Below are 15933 nucleotides of genomic sequence, written 5' to 3' on the forward strand. Positions count from 1 at the left end.
TGCGGCGGGAGGAGCCTATCTAGCCAGTTGGATGCGAGATAATCCCGTTCTTTCTCGAACCTGTGTCGCACACGCGGGGGCCATACTCGGGCAAGTCCGATCGGCTCCCACCACTGCCTGCTATCATTACTTCTGTCTACTTATAGCTGTCTTATACCTATGGACCTTTGAGCGGTTGAAACCTGACGCTTCTACGGCCCTTGAAGAACTCGATACAATTGGCACCGTCCTCAAAATCGACCAGCATCACGACCCAAGTGTAAGAGAGCGATGGGTTAAGGGTAACTCGGGTATACTTGTTCATATCACGGGTGTTGGCATGTTATCAAGTTCAGGGAGTGCGCAACGCTTAGTAAAGGAGCTCTTACGTGTGTTTGCGTCTCGAACAGGATGGCCTACTCTTCGCAAAGGCTTGATGGTTTGTGTTAGCCAACTTCTCAATGAGGCCTCACCTATAGAGGTTCCTAGATATCCTCACTGAGCGCTCTCTTCATCATTATTATTTATTCAAAGGAAGGCTTTACAGCTTCCAGACCCACACGAGCGTCAGCTTTTGAACCTCAACCCCTTGTATCAGTATTTATCTATCTACAGTCGCCTCAAAACTTTGACCTTCCCACAGAGATACTACACTGCTGTTCTTGAACGCCTGAGTGGTATATCCTTTGACGGGATCACAACAGGCTACATGTCACAGGTGGACCTGACAAATAGCCTATGACATAATTTTAAGAGGCAAATAGATTCTATACAAACGCCGTGGCAACGTTACCCCTGTCTGCGATAGGAGCTTTTCATCATTAGTGCGGGGAGCCGATGCGGGGAGCCGATGCGGAGAGCCGATACACCTCCGAGATTCTCCACCTCTCTCCGTTCCTATCTCGTCACGGAACTGATCTACTGTGTATTTGTGGGACTTTTATATTCTGCAACACGCAATCCCCAACAATAATTTCAAGGCGAGTATGAATGACTGTTGACCTCATCCATGATGTCACTAATATAGCCCCACAGTCAATGGCCAGGAGGTATTCCATCTTACATTCTTCATGGACAATACAAACACCATTAAATAGGAGGATTCTGCAGATGGCAAATACTCATAGCATAGACAGACCTTGGCTTTGAATGGATTATCAAATTGCTATATATAGACAAGTATGAATACGTTATGAATGATTTCCATGTTTTTATTGCCCCGGGCAGTTCCTAGGCAGTCTGCTCATCCAAGCCAGTTCAAATGTTCCAAGCTAAAATCAGGATGAATTGGTAACTATACAATATGTACTTATATAGTTCAAATTCCTCTCGGCACCCTCCATGAAAAACTCCCATTTCCTCCCCCGCATGTTAGAATTCAACTCGTTTATAAAGGGGGAAGATTTTAGGGGCAGAAAGCTGATTTATCTCCAATCCATCAAGATGGGATGGGCCCGGAAGATCGTAGAATGTAGGCTGTAGATCAAGGGGGAACTAGGGCTTATTGTTAGATATGTAGCAGCAAAATCTTTATGCTTCAACGTACCCTGATATCTTTACCCGTATTCATAATGAGAGTTTCATGAGAGAAAACAACGAAATACTCGTTCAAACCAATATTCTCGGGCACTCTCAAAGGCCCGTTGACTCTTACGTAAAGCAGTTACTGATACAGAGTTCTTCAGGAACACATACACCAGCGCATACTGCGGAATGTTCGCTCCTTCAAAGTAGGCATTGAGATTCAACTTCTCCAACACAATACCGATGTTGGCAATAACACCCCATACTTCATTCTGGCAGTGCTTTTCCAATGCCGCTGTCAAGAGGGGAGAAATTTTGGTCTCGAGATTTTCACCATTGCGCTCATTGTCAGCGGTGGACAAGAAATACATAGCAACCGCTGCGTCTCCTTTGTCGAGGGAGATCTGGGATCTCTCAAGTGCAAGCTGAGTCCGGATCCTGACCAGCTTCTCATACGCGAGAAGCACCATGCTAGTTTCAAAATCGGCAAAGAGGGGGCCATCAGGGCCTACCACCTCCTTCACATATTCGCTATTAAAGCAGCTTTTTATGTGGACCCAATACCGGAAGAAAATCTCCGTGATGTCATTTTTAAATAGCGCTTTGGCAGCATTTCAACCTTTCTTCACCCTATCCCTAGCCTAGTTTGAGGCCAGCTTCGTTAGTCTTACCCGTCATACTCTTTCCAAAAAAGTTTTTATAGAAAAGACCAAATTGACGATAACTCCGGCCTGAGCCTCGCCGGGATAATGGCATATCTATAGCTATTTTCGCTGTAAGTGTCTTTCCGAGAGTGCTGTGTGGACGGAGGTTTACGGGAGATATTGTGCTCTTTTTGCTTTCGCTCAATATCAAGGAGATGAGCCCCATGGCGCGCAAGCAGATCAGCCTTTGAAGAGTCCAGTGATTGGTTGGAGTCTTGAGAGCCAGCTGGAAGTGCGATCAGAGATGAAGCACCGCGTCTAGCACAGGGATCGAATCTGTGCTATTTGCGCGAGATTGGTCGTAGCTCAAGATCAAGTCTCCAATTGAAGGTGTGAGCCCTCTATATGAGGGCGACACATACTGTGTAGCTGGACTACCACACTTCGGCTTATCTTGGGCCCGAACTCCTGCGCTTGGAAACGTTCCGGCATCACTGGATTGAGAGGGACTTTGTCTGCGGTGATCATTGGTCGTCGCCAAAGCATTTCGGGAGTACATTGACGGCAGCCAGGACGAGAACCCCCGCGAGGTATAATTAAATATTGGCGAATTATGGCCGCTGGGAACAGGCATAGTGACGGTGCGTTCTTCGGTGGGTTGCTTATAGTCTTGGCTAGAAGAGCCCTGTAGGTCAGCCAGCTGGTTCGTGTTGATATCGTTCACCTCGCCAGAAGGACCAACAGAGCGGGGCTCAGGGAAATGCGTAACATAATATCCAGCTCCACTATCAGCAGACGCAGGAACCAAAGCTGATGGTTTTCCCCGCATCAGCATGAAAAACAGCAGTATCTAGGCCAGCGCCGTGAATCTGACGCATCAGTTTGCGCATTTGCAAGCCTTCTTCGCGCCTACGGGATGAGTCTCATCCAGAGCCGCTCCGCGAGCACTCTTTGGCCAGCTGAGGGTAGACGACCTGCTGCATTTTCCCCGGATTTCCTCGCCCACCGAACGCTAGACCAAGCGCGAGGAAAACACCTCCTTGGACCTCCAAAGTCTTGAGAGTCTCTTGCAAATCCCTAGAGAAGCCATTCCGTGCCATCCAGAGCAGGATTCGGTCGACTGGCCATTAAAGACTGGCCTCCTGCCTTGCTATCTGATCCAGAGCTTTCATTGCTCCAGAATTAGCCTATATTCACGATATGTCTAAAGTTATTCCAAGGGTAGACTGTTTTGGGCATTGGATCTTATAGAGTTGTTTTTTTAAAGTATCTGACTGGTGATCATATAGATGTCAGAAGGTGAGACGAGTTGACCAATTTGTGCTGTTTGCAAACAGCAATAACACTGAAGAAAAGGAAGAAAAAGAGAAGAAAACGATAGATTGAAGCTATGAAGAAGGATGAAGAGAAGAAGCTACAATCTATCTAGAAAGCAAGCCAGAAGTCAAAGGTGGTGAGACTAAATACCAGTAATAACCACAAAATATATCATTCAGGCTTCACACCATGATAGCTCTATAGACCATCAGCATCTTATGATACCCTTCATGGCGTTTCACTTACCACAGTTCCTATCAACTTAATGGCATCCTTCGAAGTGCCGTGATTATTACCCGCGATAACTCCGCCATTGTTCGTTATTCCACGATTATCGACATCGCCTAAATTGACGCCAATGTTCTGTTATTTCAGGTCAATATCTTCCAAACATTGAGCTTTACGTTAACAAACCTGCGCTTTAAGCCCCTTCACTCCCACGTCGCCCGAACCTGGGGCCTTATCAATATCCCCAATCCACTGGCACAATTTGCCGGTTACACTCTTGTAGTCAGACCCAAACTTGCTTTCAAATTTGCACATATCGATGTGGTTGGCGGGAATGGAAACTGCATCAACGCCCAACCAGCTCGCCGACTCCTCCGGCACAATGAACCCAATCTCGATCGGCCCCTTATGCAAAGGACGCTCTTCGAAGAAACAAGCTACTTCCAAGAAAGGCTTGGTGCGCGAACGATCGCGTTCTTTCAGGAACTTTGCGAAGGCATCATTGATGCTTATAAGTTTGACCGATCGTTCCTTTAGGTCCTCGATGTTTCTCTTCTGTGTAGGCATGAAGTATGAAAGGATGCTTATAGCTAGATTTCCGTATTTTGCTTTCGAAGAGCCGTGGAAGGGAGTACCGAGGAAAAGAGTGCCTATGGTTCTATCGGCGAGTTCTTTGGTGGCTTCATCTGCGCCACGCGGCCGTGAAAGTGCATTCGCAACGACAAGCCCACCTAGGCTGTGCGCAACAAAGATAATCGGTCGTTCGGTCTATATAGAAATTTATTTGTTAGAGAATGTCACGGATATGGCCGTAACCCTTTCCTACCGTCTCGGTCTTTCCTCGTAGGCCGACCAGGGCGTGGAACAAAGAAGTCGAGTAATTATCGATCGTCAGATCAGGTGAGATACCTTTCGGACCAATCATGGGGTAAAAATGAGCGAAGTCTGAATTATAGCCAAAGGACATAATTCTCGCGGTCGGACAGTCCGCAGGCAGGAGACTTTTGGGCCAAAATTGAGTACGATCTGAATTCTTCCAGGTCCCTAGTTTGCCGCACTTGATCAGCTATATCTCGGGAACAAAAGATCTTCTGCAAAGTTCACATCGATCTCTAAATGATCTGTTTATGGGTTTAGCTTACACGTGTCGATTCTGTCACCCCCCAGGCCATGAACGAAGACAATACTGTCCATGGACATTTGCGGTCAGTTTGAACGGTAAAACAGATTTCATGCTCACTCACTCCACTTTAGCCTTTTCTTTAGCATCGAAAAGGATATCTCCCAGTCCCTCCCTGGTCGTGTTTCCCGTCGCCATGTCTTGAGAATTAGCCATGTCCAGTTGTTTATTAAACTCAAATTCAAATTCAAATTCAAAGAGCTCAAAAATGATGAGATTGAAAGTGCCCAGACGCACTCCGCCAATATATAGAGCAGAATAGAAGAGGCAGGGTGAAGGTGAGGCAGCTGCCCTCGCGAGGCCATTTGTGATTGCTACCCCTCCTCCTCGATCAGGTCTTCTCAGCCGCAATGCATGATACTCCGTATGCAGATGCATGCTTCTGTGCAGTCCTTCACGAGGTGGCTGTCAGCAGTTTGCGCGAGGCAGATGTCAGCAATCCTTCATCAGTCTCCACCCTATGGAAACTCGAGGTAATATGAACCTCGGTGCCTCATCTTCAGCCCGCGTGGGTCTGGCCAATGCGGAGGCAAGCTCCATTATGCGGGTATCTGCAGTGTGATTATGAAACAAAACCAAGGGAAATAATCGGCGAGCGTGGGTGAGCCTTGATAGGCCCCAGAGGTTTGTGGCGCCGGGTTATGGACAGCTGCCCGAGGAGATGAGGGCTCAAACCCGGGTTTCTGTCAAAGTCGATGTACCTTGGAGGCTAAAAATTGCTGTACCGCTAGCGCTCGCTGGGCTTTGCTTTATGGATCTGGGGCTGAACCTGACAGTGCTGTGCCGTCTTGGAGGATTCTATTCATTCATCGCCAGCTCTCACAATGGCCAGCGCATCTTCCTTCCTGCAAATCTCGTCTCCAATCGGTTCCTTCCACGCTTTCAATACCTCTTGGTGGGAGAGGGAGAAAGCAAATATCGCTTCCTCCCTCAAGCCCAATCAAGATCGATCCCATGCCAGACCCGCCAACCCCTCCCGACACGCCCGCTGGGTCCCTCAAAGACGACAAAAATTCCAAGCAGGGAAATGTAGATAATACCAACATCCAAAATAATGGAGGTGTAGTGACTGGAAATAATTCTGGATACACCACAATAGTTGGTATCTTTCATCCTACAAATCATCTACCAAACTGTGACTCACGGGATCAGGGACAATCAATATCACCGTTGATTCTGCCGCCAATCTTACCGACAACATCGAGAGGTTTACCGCTAGAGTTGCGACAGCGAGTGAAAACCTACAATCAATAGCAAACCGAATTCGAGCAACTTCTCAATTACTGAGCAGTATCGGCGATCTGGTTGTGAGAGAAGCAGCAAAGAAAAACATCATTATCGACAAAAGTTTTCGAGGTCAAAGTCAAGGTGATAATGACAGCACGCTACAAGAAGGAGCGAGGGATGGAAATGTACCCGACAGTGATGGAAGAGATGGCGGTGAACTCGGCCAGTCTCAAGAAAAGAGTGAAGTGGAAATGGCATCAGACGTATTGCAGAAGACCTGTTTTCACGACTTGATCCAGGCTAGCAAAAGTACAACTGAACGCTTTGAGAGTATCAATGCGAAAGTTCGGGCTGCCTTTGGCATGCTCCGGCCTATGGGACGAGACAAGGTTGAGTTGAGCGAGGAAGAACGCAAAAGAACATTCTTAACGGAGCAAGATATTCGCGACATGGATCGACAGATTGATTCTCACATGCTGGAGTTGAACATTGCGTTAACTACCTTCAAGGCCACGATGTAAGTATGTTCTTTTTCTTTTTTTTTTCAATAGATAAAACATAGCGATTGACCACATAAATCCACACAGAGATGCCGACCATTCAGAATCTATCACGTTGAAGCTTCTGAACATGTTCAAAGAGATCAAAAAAATCAGGAATTATTTCTTGGGCCTGGTCCCAGAGAATCCGAGTGCCCGAGAGCCTCAACCCCAACCCCAAGTCCGAGACCCGCAATATAATGTTCCTCATCATCATGGCCCGGTATATCCGCCGCCACCAAATCAATGGGCCTATTCAACTTGGCGACCGTATACGTTCCCCGATCTATCTCGACTGACATCTCTTTATATGGGTTGGACAATAACCAAAGGCCGGCCACCACACGTACATGTCGATACAAGCTCCTCGCAGATTTCGTGGAGATGGGCTGGCTCCCACCGCATGGCACTATCCACTGAAGATCTCTTCTTGAGAGTCCTTGCTCAAACTTCTAAGCGGTTAAAGCTGAAACGAACGATACAGGATGACTGTAAAATATTGCTGAAGTCGAGCGTGCAGAAGATGCTGGTGGATAATTTGCTGCGTGATGAAAATTTGCAGCTATCTCGGCAGTATCCGCTGTTGGAATGGAAATTAGCGGGCTTGGCTTTGAAAACTCAAAAGACAGGGTTCTTTTCTGAAGAAATGAAGAGCATCGAAGTCATCTTGAAGACGGAATGGGCCGCGGATCGCTCACAGGGCGGTCCTATAAGGCCAGGTGGAGGCCCTGGTTCCCCTGGATTCGGATTTCCCGCACATGGTCCTGGTACAAGGCTTGGAGGCGGAGGCGGAGGTGGTGGAGGAGGATGGGGAGGGGGAGGTGGTGGTCCTGGATTTCTTCCTGACAGTGGGTTTAGCGGGGCTGGTAGGAGTTCGTTCAACAACCACGACCCCGGATATGCCAGTGAAGCTGTCGGGCATAGTTTCAATGACGACAGCATTCCTCCTGGTCAACCATATGGATCTGCAGATATGAAGGTGCAACCGGGCACTAATCGACCTTCGTCACCATCTAGGCGTGTAAGGCCAGTACCTGATACAACCTTGCGTGAGCCGCGATTGTCTTTCGTGAGAAAAAAGGCAAAGGGGAAGCCTGTGGGTCCGATTGACGAAGGGAACGGTCGTCGTGTATTTCTTTGGGACGAACGGGACGGATCGAAGGTATACGCTGAAGTGCGGCGTCCAGGAGCCTACCATCAAGACAACATCAGTAATGTGATTCATGAATCGGCTGGGCCCAGTATGTCTTACCCACCACCCCCTCCGCCAGTGTTCATCCACAATGAGTCATCTTTCTATCATGAAATGGCCCCTGGGCCGGAACACGAAAACGTGAAAGATTCATTTGGAGACATGACAATTGAGGAGGAAACGAGGATCATCAATGAGCTATTCGCAGAATGGGAAGATGGGGTCAATGACAAAGGAAAGAGGCCTAGCCGAATGGCAAGGCCCATGCACAACATGGAGCACAAAGAAGGAGCGGACCAACCTCCGAGTGATTTTGGGTATTCGGGCTATAATGTGCCCAGAATGGGCACCACTCGGCGATTGATGATGGACGTTGAGCGAGAAGCCCGGAAGAAAGAGATATTGACGAAAAAATTGCGAGAAACGCATACACTGGAGGAGCCCAGATCGTACAGGTACTCTGAAAGAGTGCCGAATGAGAGACGCAGAAGGACGCATGAGACACGACCGAGTCGCGAAATACCTGGTCTCTTTAACACACGGGAGTCATACGGGGTTGATAATGGAGGAGGCAGGGAGGCTTATACTGAGGAGCCCGAGCGGCGGGAGATGGACAGGGCGGCTCCGCCAGAAAGATTCGTGAGAGAAAATGTTCTCAGAGGGCCAACTCAATGGCTAGAGGTCTCATCGCCCTTGGTGGAGGGGCACGCTAGAAATCTTGAGATAAGAACGCCGAGGATGCGGCGATATACGTCTGGCTCCTCATTCTGGTCGGAGGATGAAGAAGACGGCTAATAGTCCTCTGAAGAAATGTCCCAACAATTGAGTAGATATACGATAAAAAGCTCTATTCTTTTCTAAATCAATGTATTCTATGTTTTGCCCAGGAAAAAAAGGGATTTAGGGAAGGAAAATGTCACAAGATTACAGGTAGCCCATCCGAGAAGATAATCTTAAAGGGCCAAAACACTTAATTCTTCACTTCTTTCTTGATGCTTCTCTGGGTTTCTTCCTAAAGCTCTAAACAGACCTTTCTCTATAATTTTCTAAATGAACTAGTTAAATATAATTGAAGTCGTGGTCAACCCAGAAACTGGCGGGGAAAAAGAGAGAGAAAATTTGCAGTCTGAGGAGGGCATACCGTACGCCGATCTAGGTATCATAGTATGAATTGATGAGAGAAAATAATCATTGAGGAGGACATACAAGTTTTTTTATATTGGCTTCAATGATTACACCTGTATTATCAATCCGCGTGTTTGCTAGTTTCGCTCTATTTGCTTGAACTTATTATGATCTCCCCGGACCCACATCGCTCCGCGGCGGCGTCTCCGAGCAAGTTAGTTGTGTCTGCATCATAGTTTGTGCTGTTTGTGTTGATATATAAGGACCAATCAACGTTAAAGACAAATGGCACGAGATAATTAATCTCACCTTCCCCGAACCCCCGAGGCTTGGGAATCATTACCGTTCGTCGGAAGCACTTATAGCTCGGCGAGTAATGACGTAAACAATTGGAGTAATATTCTCCGTACTTACTGGGGTGATAACACGGGCTGCAGGTAGTTTCAATATAATTAGAAAATAGCTTCTCCCAATCCAGGATGTTCGTACGAGATGGAATTCGACGTTTCTGATGCTCCAGCGTGCGAAAAGACTACATACCTCATTAGACAAGTTCTGTTCCAACTATGATCAACACCATTTTATATTAAGTGCAGAGGGGTGGCGACAGACTGACTATTTGCTTTGTATTTTCCAGGCCTTTTTCACACTTACCACGCTGGTTTGTCGTACTAAAGACTCAAGTATTCACCTTATCTTTAGGATTTACAACAAGCTCTTTGATCATTTTGAAACATCGATGCGTCAGCTTCGTCCAAAGAGGGTTCCCTGTAAACAGCTGATGCTTTCCTCCCTCGAGGCTGCGAAGGTGAAACTGAAGAAATATTATGGCGAGACAGATAATATCGAAGGGAATCTCTATGCAATTGGGACGATACTAGCGCCATCGAATAAGATGGAGTTTTTTTCAAGAAGTGATTGGGACCCAGATGATACAGGAAAGATTTATAGAAAGGAATACCGCGAGAGTCTTCAGTCTCTTTTTGAGAGATATAGCCAACGTCTATCATCAGACAATATATATTCTGATAGTCGGTTAATAGTAACTGAATCAGAGCTTGAGAAGGCCCTTGACGCCGTTGACGGCGATTCTTCACAACGATCAACTGCTCCACAGTATGACGAGCTCACTAAATATCTCCAGAGTGGTAATTCAGTACGCCTACTTAATAAATCATGATACTAACCTAATTAGATACTATCAAAGGATCCGCTCGGACCTTCTGGAAAGATCATCAGAGGCAATTCCCTCTTGCAAGCATTACCTGTGATCTTATGTCAATTCCGGCGGCTGGTGCCGGAGTTGAGCGTCTTTTAAACTCTGCCCGGGATATATGCCACTACCGCCGGGGCTCGTTAAGCCTAGAGACTATTCGCGATATCATGTTATATATGTGTACAACAAGATTCGATATCAAGGAGAAGCAACGGCTGATTCTCCAAGAGTATCGTTTGGATCATGAGATTGCAGCTTCGGCCGAGGCACTTGATGTCCAGACACATAACTTCAAAGCTACCAGTGATGATGAGGAGGATATCAAGATACGTCTTGATATACCGGCTGCTACGGCAATTCCGCAGGCAACCGTAGACGCACCGCCACTCTCAGCAATCGCCGCTGGAAAGCGGCCTGCGGTCACTTCCGGCGATGAGGAAGGTTCTGATACCAATGAATTTAAGGATTCAGACGAGAACTCGGTATCACCCTTGCCTGGCTTACCTGATACGCAGTATAGTGCATCAGGTAGGATACGAAAGAAGTCGAGACTGCTAGATGGGTGTATAGTTTGACTCTTGACTCTTGAGTCTTTAGAGCCATGACCAGATACTATACTATAGATATAATGTAAACCATCCCTAATTTAAACCCCTATTCGAAGATGAACCCATAATATTGACTAAGGAGTAGATATTGTAGTGGTGGAACGCATAACATAATGAATACAGTTGCGGCCTGAGGTGTCAAGAATACCTTGGGCGTAAGCAAAAACTTCTACATGAGGATAGAGATAGGAGAGGAATCTCCCCAATTCATTCCAGTTGTCTCACTCATGATGCCGTATTAAGTACAGTCCCTACGGCCTTAGTCGGGAAACCGTACGGCCTCATTTAGGATTGCTGCTTCAGGATTGCCCATACGGTCTCACGGTCTCAACCCGTACGGCCTCACGGCCTCACCCGGGACACTTGTGACCTCCCTTATGACGACCTCTGGTACGTGCGGGTTGTGTGTGTGTGGTCCGTTGGTTGTTATTGTCCGGTCTGCATTGTCCGACAGCAATCGAGCCATCCCCATTTCAATATTGAAAAGGGGATGGCTCGATGGCTGTCTGACAATACAGACTGGGCAACAGCAACCAACGAACAACACACACACAACCTGCACGTAGTAGAGGTCGTCCTAGGGGAGGTCGCGAATGTCCTTGGTGAGGCCGTGAGGTCGTACGTGCAATCCTGGACGCAGCAATCCTAAATGAGGCCGTACGGTTTTTCCCGACTGAGCCCGTATGGAATGTACTTAATATAGCATGTTGAATGAAAGAATGTAGTGAAAACTGGAATGAATTGGGTAGATGCCTCCCCTTCTCTCTATCCTCATGTAGAAGCTGCTGCTTACACCTAAGGTATTCGTGACACCTCAGGCCGCAACTGTATTCATTATGTCATGCGTTCCACCACTACAATATATAGTATCCTTCTATAGGATAAGGCCATAAAGTAATAAAGTTTTAGTTTACAAATACAATAGGATACAGCCTGTTTCTACATAATTTATGCAATTGACGCCGAGTCGCGTTTTTTTAACTGTTTGTCATGTTTGACGATGCTCAGGGTCCCCGCGGGTCCAGGTCTCGGACCCTGACCCTCCGCATGGGGAGGTGAGGGTCAGGGTCATGGAGGGTACCCACAGGTCCTAGTCAGGTCTAGCTGCGAGCCTGCTCGACGGCCCTCGCCTTTTGACGTTGGATCCGTTTTCGCTTCGCTCTTGCTGCCGCTTTTCCTCGGCGGATGCATACTTGCGCGGTCGATCTCGTCTCTTAGGATGATCAGTATCATCTACCATGCTGATTTACGATGGCGTTTTAGCTTCGACGCTTGAGTGGACTGATGTCAAGCAACCCTGGAAGAGCAAATTGGCAGAGACCACACACCTATTCCCTCGCCGTGCTAAGAACCTCCAATTGCGATTAGGGGCTGCTCAGGATGAATGTGGAAGGGGGAATAGAGCTGAAAGGTTTTGTTTTGGTGATACAATAAATGATGATCACCCTGCATTGAGGCGTGCAGAATGATGCCACATTAACTCTCAGCCCGCATTCTTCGGTCTCAGCCTTCGTCCCACTTATTGTGAATTTAATCTTACGCAAGCTTATGTATGAAACTGCCACCCCTTACCTGATGTTACAGTGTACAACCGAGTGACGAGTGATACAAGGACGATTGTTATTCATGCTTAGTTCTTTAAACTGAAACAATTGCCGAACCCTTCTACGGCAACCATGGCAAGCGACAACAAATCATCCCATGTCGAACTTGACCACTATGGCTCGACAAAATCACCACAGGGATCGAAAAAGGAGTTGTTGGGCAAGGGAGAAGAAGAGGAAGCCGCGGTGCCCGATGGCTCAGGAGATGAAGAAGAGTATCCATCGATGTGGAAACTGATTCCCATCATGGTGGGACTTTGTTGTTCCGTTTTCTGTATGGCCCTGGTAAGGTGCTCTATATCCCACATCATCAAAATCGTCCTGTTAAAACTCGCCTTGCAAAGGACAACACAATCGTCGCGACGGCGATTCCAAAAATCACCTCTGAATTCGATTCACTTGCTGATATGGGCTGGTATGGCAGCGCTTACATGTTAACCACATGTGCGGTGACCCTCATTTTCGGCAAGCTTTACACCTATTACTCAATCAAATGGACATTTATGACGGCCTTGGCCTTGTTCGAACTTGGATCCCTGGTCTGCGGTGTTACCCCAACCTCAACTGGCTTGATCATTGGGCGAGCTCTCGCTGGTGTAGGAGCTGGAGGCCTGTTTTCAGGCGCCATGCTTGTCATTGCTACCCTTGTGCCTTTGCGAAAGCGCCCGATCTATACTGGAATTCTTGGGGCTATATTTGGAATTTCTAGCGTGGCTGGGCCGTTGTAAGTCATATTCTCGCACGTTACGGGCGCTGACCCCCTTTTTCTTTTTGTGATCTCTCACTAATAATATCTCAAATATAACTAGGCTAGGAGGCGCTCTTACAGATCATGCGACGTGGAGGTGGTGTTTCTACATCAACCTCCCATTTGGAGCCGTCACAGCCATTGTAATTGCACTCTTTTTTCAGGATAAACCACCCAAGAAAGAAATCACAAACCGTGAGAAACTGCAAAGCTTGGATTTGATTGGCACAGCTATTTTCTTACCCACTATCGTTTGTCTCCTTCTCGCCTTACAATGGGGAGGTCAGAAATATCCCTGGTCAAATGTGCGGATTATCGTCCTATTTGTGTTATTTGGGGTGGGTCTCTGCGTCTGGCTCTACGTTCAGCATGTAAGGCAAGATCTAGCGACAGTACCCCCTCGAATCGTCAAGAATCGCAACGTGTGGGGAGCGCTGGCCTATAACACCTGCCTCGGCGGCGCATTCTTCGTCTCGGTCTACTATGTATGTTTCTTCCCTTCGAGCTCTGGATGCCTACTAACCATATTCTGTGGCAGCTGCCCCTCTGGTTCCAGGGAATTAAGGGGGCCAGTGCTACTACCTCTGGCGTCATGAACCTCCCATTGATTTTAGGAGTCACTATCTTTGCAATGGTTTCAGCCGTGCTCGTGACGGTTTCTGGATACTATAATCCTTTCATGCTGGCTGCGACTGTACTCTTCAGCATCGGCAATGGCCTCCTCACAACACTGGAGCCTAATTCCGGTCCCGCCAAGTGGATAGGTTATCAAGCTATGACTGGGATTGGAGCAGGCATGGGTATGCAGCTGCCAACTATCGTTGTGCAGGCAGCGGTGCAGGAAGCTGATATCCCCGTTGCGACTACATTGGTCGTATTCAGCCAATCCCTCTCCGGTGCGATTTTTATTTCCATTGCCCAAAATGTCTTCCAGAATCGTCTGCTTGCAAATATCCGGAAATTGGCGCCGATGCTTGACCCAGCAGAGGTTGTTCAAGCTGGAGCAACAAAGCTACGGGAGGCTTTCCCTGAAAACCTCCATGTGGTTCTACAAGCGTACAACAATGCTGTCACCCAGTCGTTCTACATCGCAGTCGCAATGAGTGCGCTTTCGATATTCGGGGCTTTGTGCCTCCAATGGATTTCGGTGAAAAAGAAGCAGGTGACGACGGCTCTTTGAGGGAGGGCTGAAGGCGAGGTGAGGATTTCCTCTACTAGAAAGGACCTTGATACTTAATTGTTTCAGTTGGTATGTATATAAATAATAGAGGAGGCATTGCTTATGTACGCCAATTATGCGGTTTTGTCTACATTCCTTCGAACAAAATCAGTGTAGATACATTGTTCTAGGTTCTTCCCAATGTCCATTTCATAGTGTATACATCTGCTTTGTTGTGGGGATTCTTATTACATCGTGTTTTATGACAGTCTGTTGGGGATAGACAATGATTGACTGCAGGATTCAAAGCTGTATTGAGCTTCCGTATCTCCGATATGTAAAGCCCTAAAGCCCTTTACAGACTATAATTCGACCAATGTTGAATAAATATTTCAAAGAAGGTTCAAGCTTTACAATCAGCTGATGTTTACTATATATAGATGGTGCTTTGGAACAACACCAGGCTAGTATAAAAAAGGTATCTTGTAAGGGGTATATGAAGGCACAGCCACATGCATACGCAAACAATAAGCCCTTAGACGAGATCCACTAATGCTAATAGACCTAGGCAGCATGAGCTTTAATCCAGCTGTTGAAGTACTCCAGATTGGTATGGACATCTGGAAGGGCCTTCTTCCTCTCAGTCTCATAAATACTGAAGCTGATGAGCCCCACAACACTTCCATCGAGAGTGTTGACGACTGGTCCCCCCTTGTCGCCCTCCCAGGTAGCCTTCTCCACCGGCGGCCAATCACAAACCATGCGATTGGAGATGGAGTGAAGGCCTTTCCACTCCTCGGCGCACCAGGTGTCAGTGATTCCGACTGCGTCCAACTTCTGCAACTTCTTAGGGAACTCCGTATGGGTGTAGTTGGTCAAACCCCAACCGTACATCGTCGTACCGGAGCCAATAGCAGCGGAGAAGTTTCCGATCGTCGCGAGCGGCACGTTGTCGGGCGCGGCCTCGCTCAAGCTCAGAAGCGCTATATCGAAATCCCAAGTCTTGGTGTTGTACTTGGGATGCTGGATGATCTTGTTGAAGTTCACGACGGTTCCACCGGTAGTGCGGTCGCTGCTACCAACCCGGGCTTTCAAGGAGGAGCTGGTTTGGTTTTGGACGCAGGATGCGGTCGTCAAAATGGTTTTGGGGGTGACGAGAACGCCGGCACATTTGTTGAAAGCGTCGTCGGACGACAAAAGTGCTGCTACATAGGGGGCAGCATTGGCAGGAGCCTCCGTGCCTCCGTCCAAGGCATGGATGGGCTGTGCAATGGACAGCAAGAGGCAGAGGGAGGATACGTAGGTAATTGACTTCAACATCATGAAAAGAAAGTGAACCAGGTTGTAGCAACTGGACAGGGTAAACTATACTAGCATGCTACATACCTTATATACATCCATCGTCGCCCTTCGTTCGGCAAGAATTGCATGGAAGTTTTGGTTTGATCCACTTTCATATCCAAATCTGTCCAAATAGTTGCAATGTAGGTATCCTGTGCCAGAATCTCCAATTAAGCAAGGAACCTCGTGCATTTATTGAAAGCTGCCCCAAGACTTGGCGTCGGTCCAGCTCGATTATATCGGATTACCTTGCATTCCATTGCATTCCATTCCATTTTGCATTTTCAAGCTTCACATTCTTC

General features: G+C 47.4%; 6 protein-coding genes across 6 annotated transcripts; 3 read left to right on the forward strand and 3 right to left on the reverse strand.

Annotated features, from left to right (window-relative positions):
• Positions 1–1350: 1350 nt before the first annotated feature.
• N7443_005145 (uncharacterized protein) lies at positions 1351–2976 on the reverse strand (the record flags this gene model as incomplete). The annotated part of the gene is made up of 4 exons (XM_056885201.1): positions 1351–1473; positions 1526–1628; positions 1675–2034; positions 2570–2976. The coding sequence occupies 4 exons, from the start codon at positions 2974–2976 to the stop codon at positions 1351–1353; spliced, it is 993 nt and encodes a 330-aa protein (XP_056743479.1).
• A 659-nt stretch (positions 2977–3635) lies between these two features.
• Positions 3636–4617, reverse strand: N7443_005146 (uncharacterized protein; the record flags this gene model as incomplete). The annotated part of the gene is made up of 4 exons (XM_056885202.1): positions 3636–3662; positions 3711–3827; positions 3879–4460; positions 4519–4617. The coding sequence occupies 4 exons, from the start codon at positions 4615–4617 to the stop codon at positions 3636–3638; spliced, it is 825 nt and encodes a 274-aa protein (XP_056743480.1).
• A 1209-nt stretch (positions 4618–5826) lies between these two features.
• N7443_005147 (uncharacterized protein) lies at positions 5827–8625 on the forward strand (the record flags this gene model as incomplete). The annotated part of the gene is made up of 3 exons (XM_056885203.1): positions 5827–5974; positions 6025–6616; positions 6687–8625. The coding sequence occupies 3 exons, from the start codon at positions 5827–5829 to the stop codon at positions 8623–8625; spliced, it is 2679 nt and encodes an 892-aa protein (XP_056743481.1).
• Positions 8626–9736: 1111 nt separating this feature from the next.
• N7443_005148 (uncharacterized protein) lies at positions 9737–10776 on the forward strand (the record flags this gene model as incomplete). Its single annotated transcript, XM_056885204.1, has 4 exons — positions 9737–9956; positions 10011–10103; positions 10151–10699; positions 10769–10776. 4 exons carry the CDS (start codon positions 9737–9739, stop codon positions 10774–10776), a joined length of 870 nt encoding a protein of 289 aa, XP_056743482.1.
• A 1679-nt stretch (positions 10777–12455) lies between these two features.
• N7443_005149 (MDR family MFS transporter) lies at positions 12456–14311 on the forward strand (the record flags this gene model as incomplete). The annotated part of the gene is made up of 4 exons (XM_056885205.1): positions 12456–12668; positions 12728–13107; positions 13193–13616; positions 13670–14311. 4 exons carry the CDS (start codon positions 12456–12458, stop codon positions 14309–14311), a joined length of 1659 nt encoding a protein of 552 aa, XP_056743483.1.
• Positions 14312–14854: 543 nt separating this feature from the next.
• On the reverse strand, positions 14855–15610 carry N7443_005150 (S1 family serine peptidase; the record flags this gene model as incomplete). The annotated part of the gene is made up of 1 exon (XM_056885206.1): positions 14855–15610. The coding sequence occupies one exon, from the start codon at positions 15608–15610 to the stop codon at positions 14855–14857; it is 756 nt and encodes a 251-aa protein (XP_056743484.1).
• Between the last annotated feature and the right edge of the window lie 323 nt (positions 15611–15933).

This window comes from Penicillium atrosanguineum (genome assembly GCF_028827265.1).
Source record: "Penicillium atrosanguineum strain IBT 20685 chromosome Unknown utg000003l_segment0_segment0, whole genome shotgun sequence".
In the NCBI taxonomy this organism is placed as follows: Eukaryota; Fungi; Ascomycota; class Eurotiomycetes; order Eurotiales; family Aspergillaceae; genus Penicillium; species Penicillium atrosanguineum.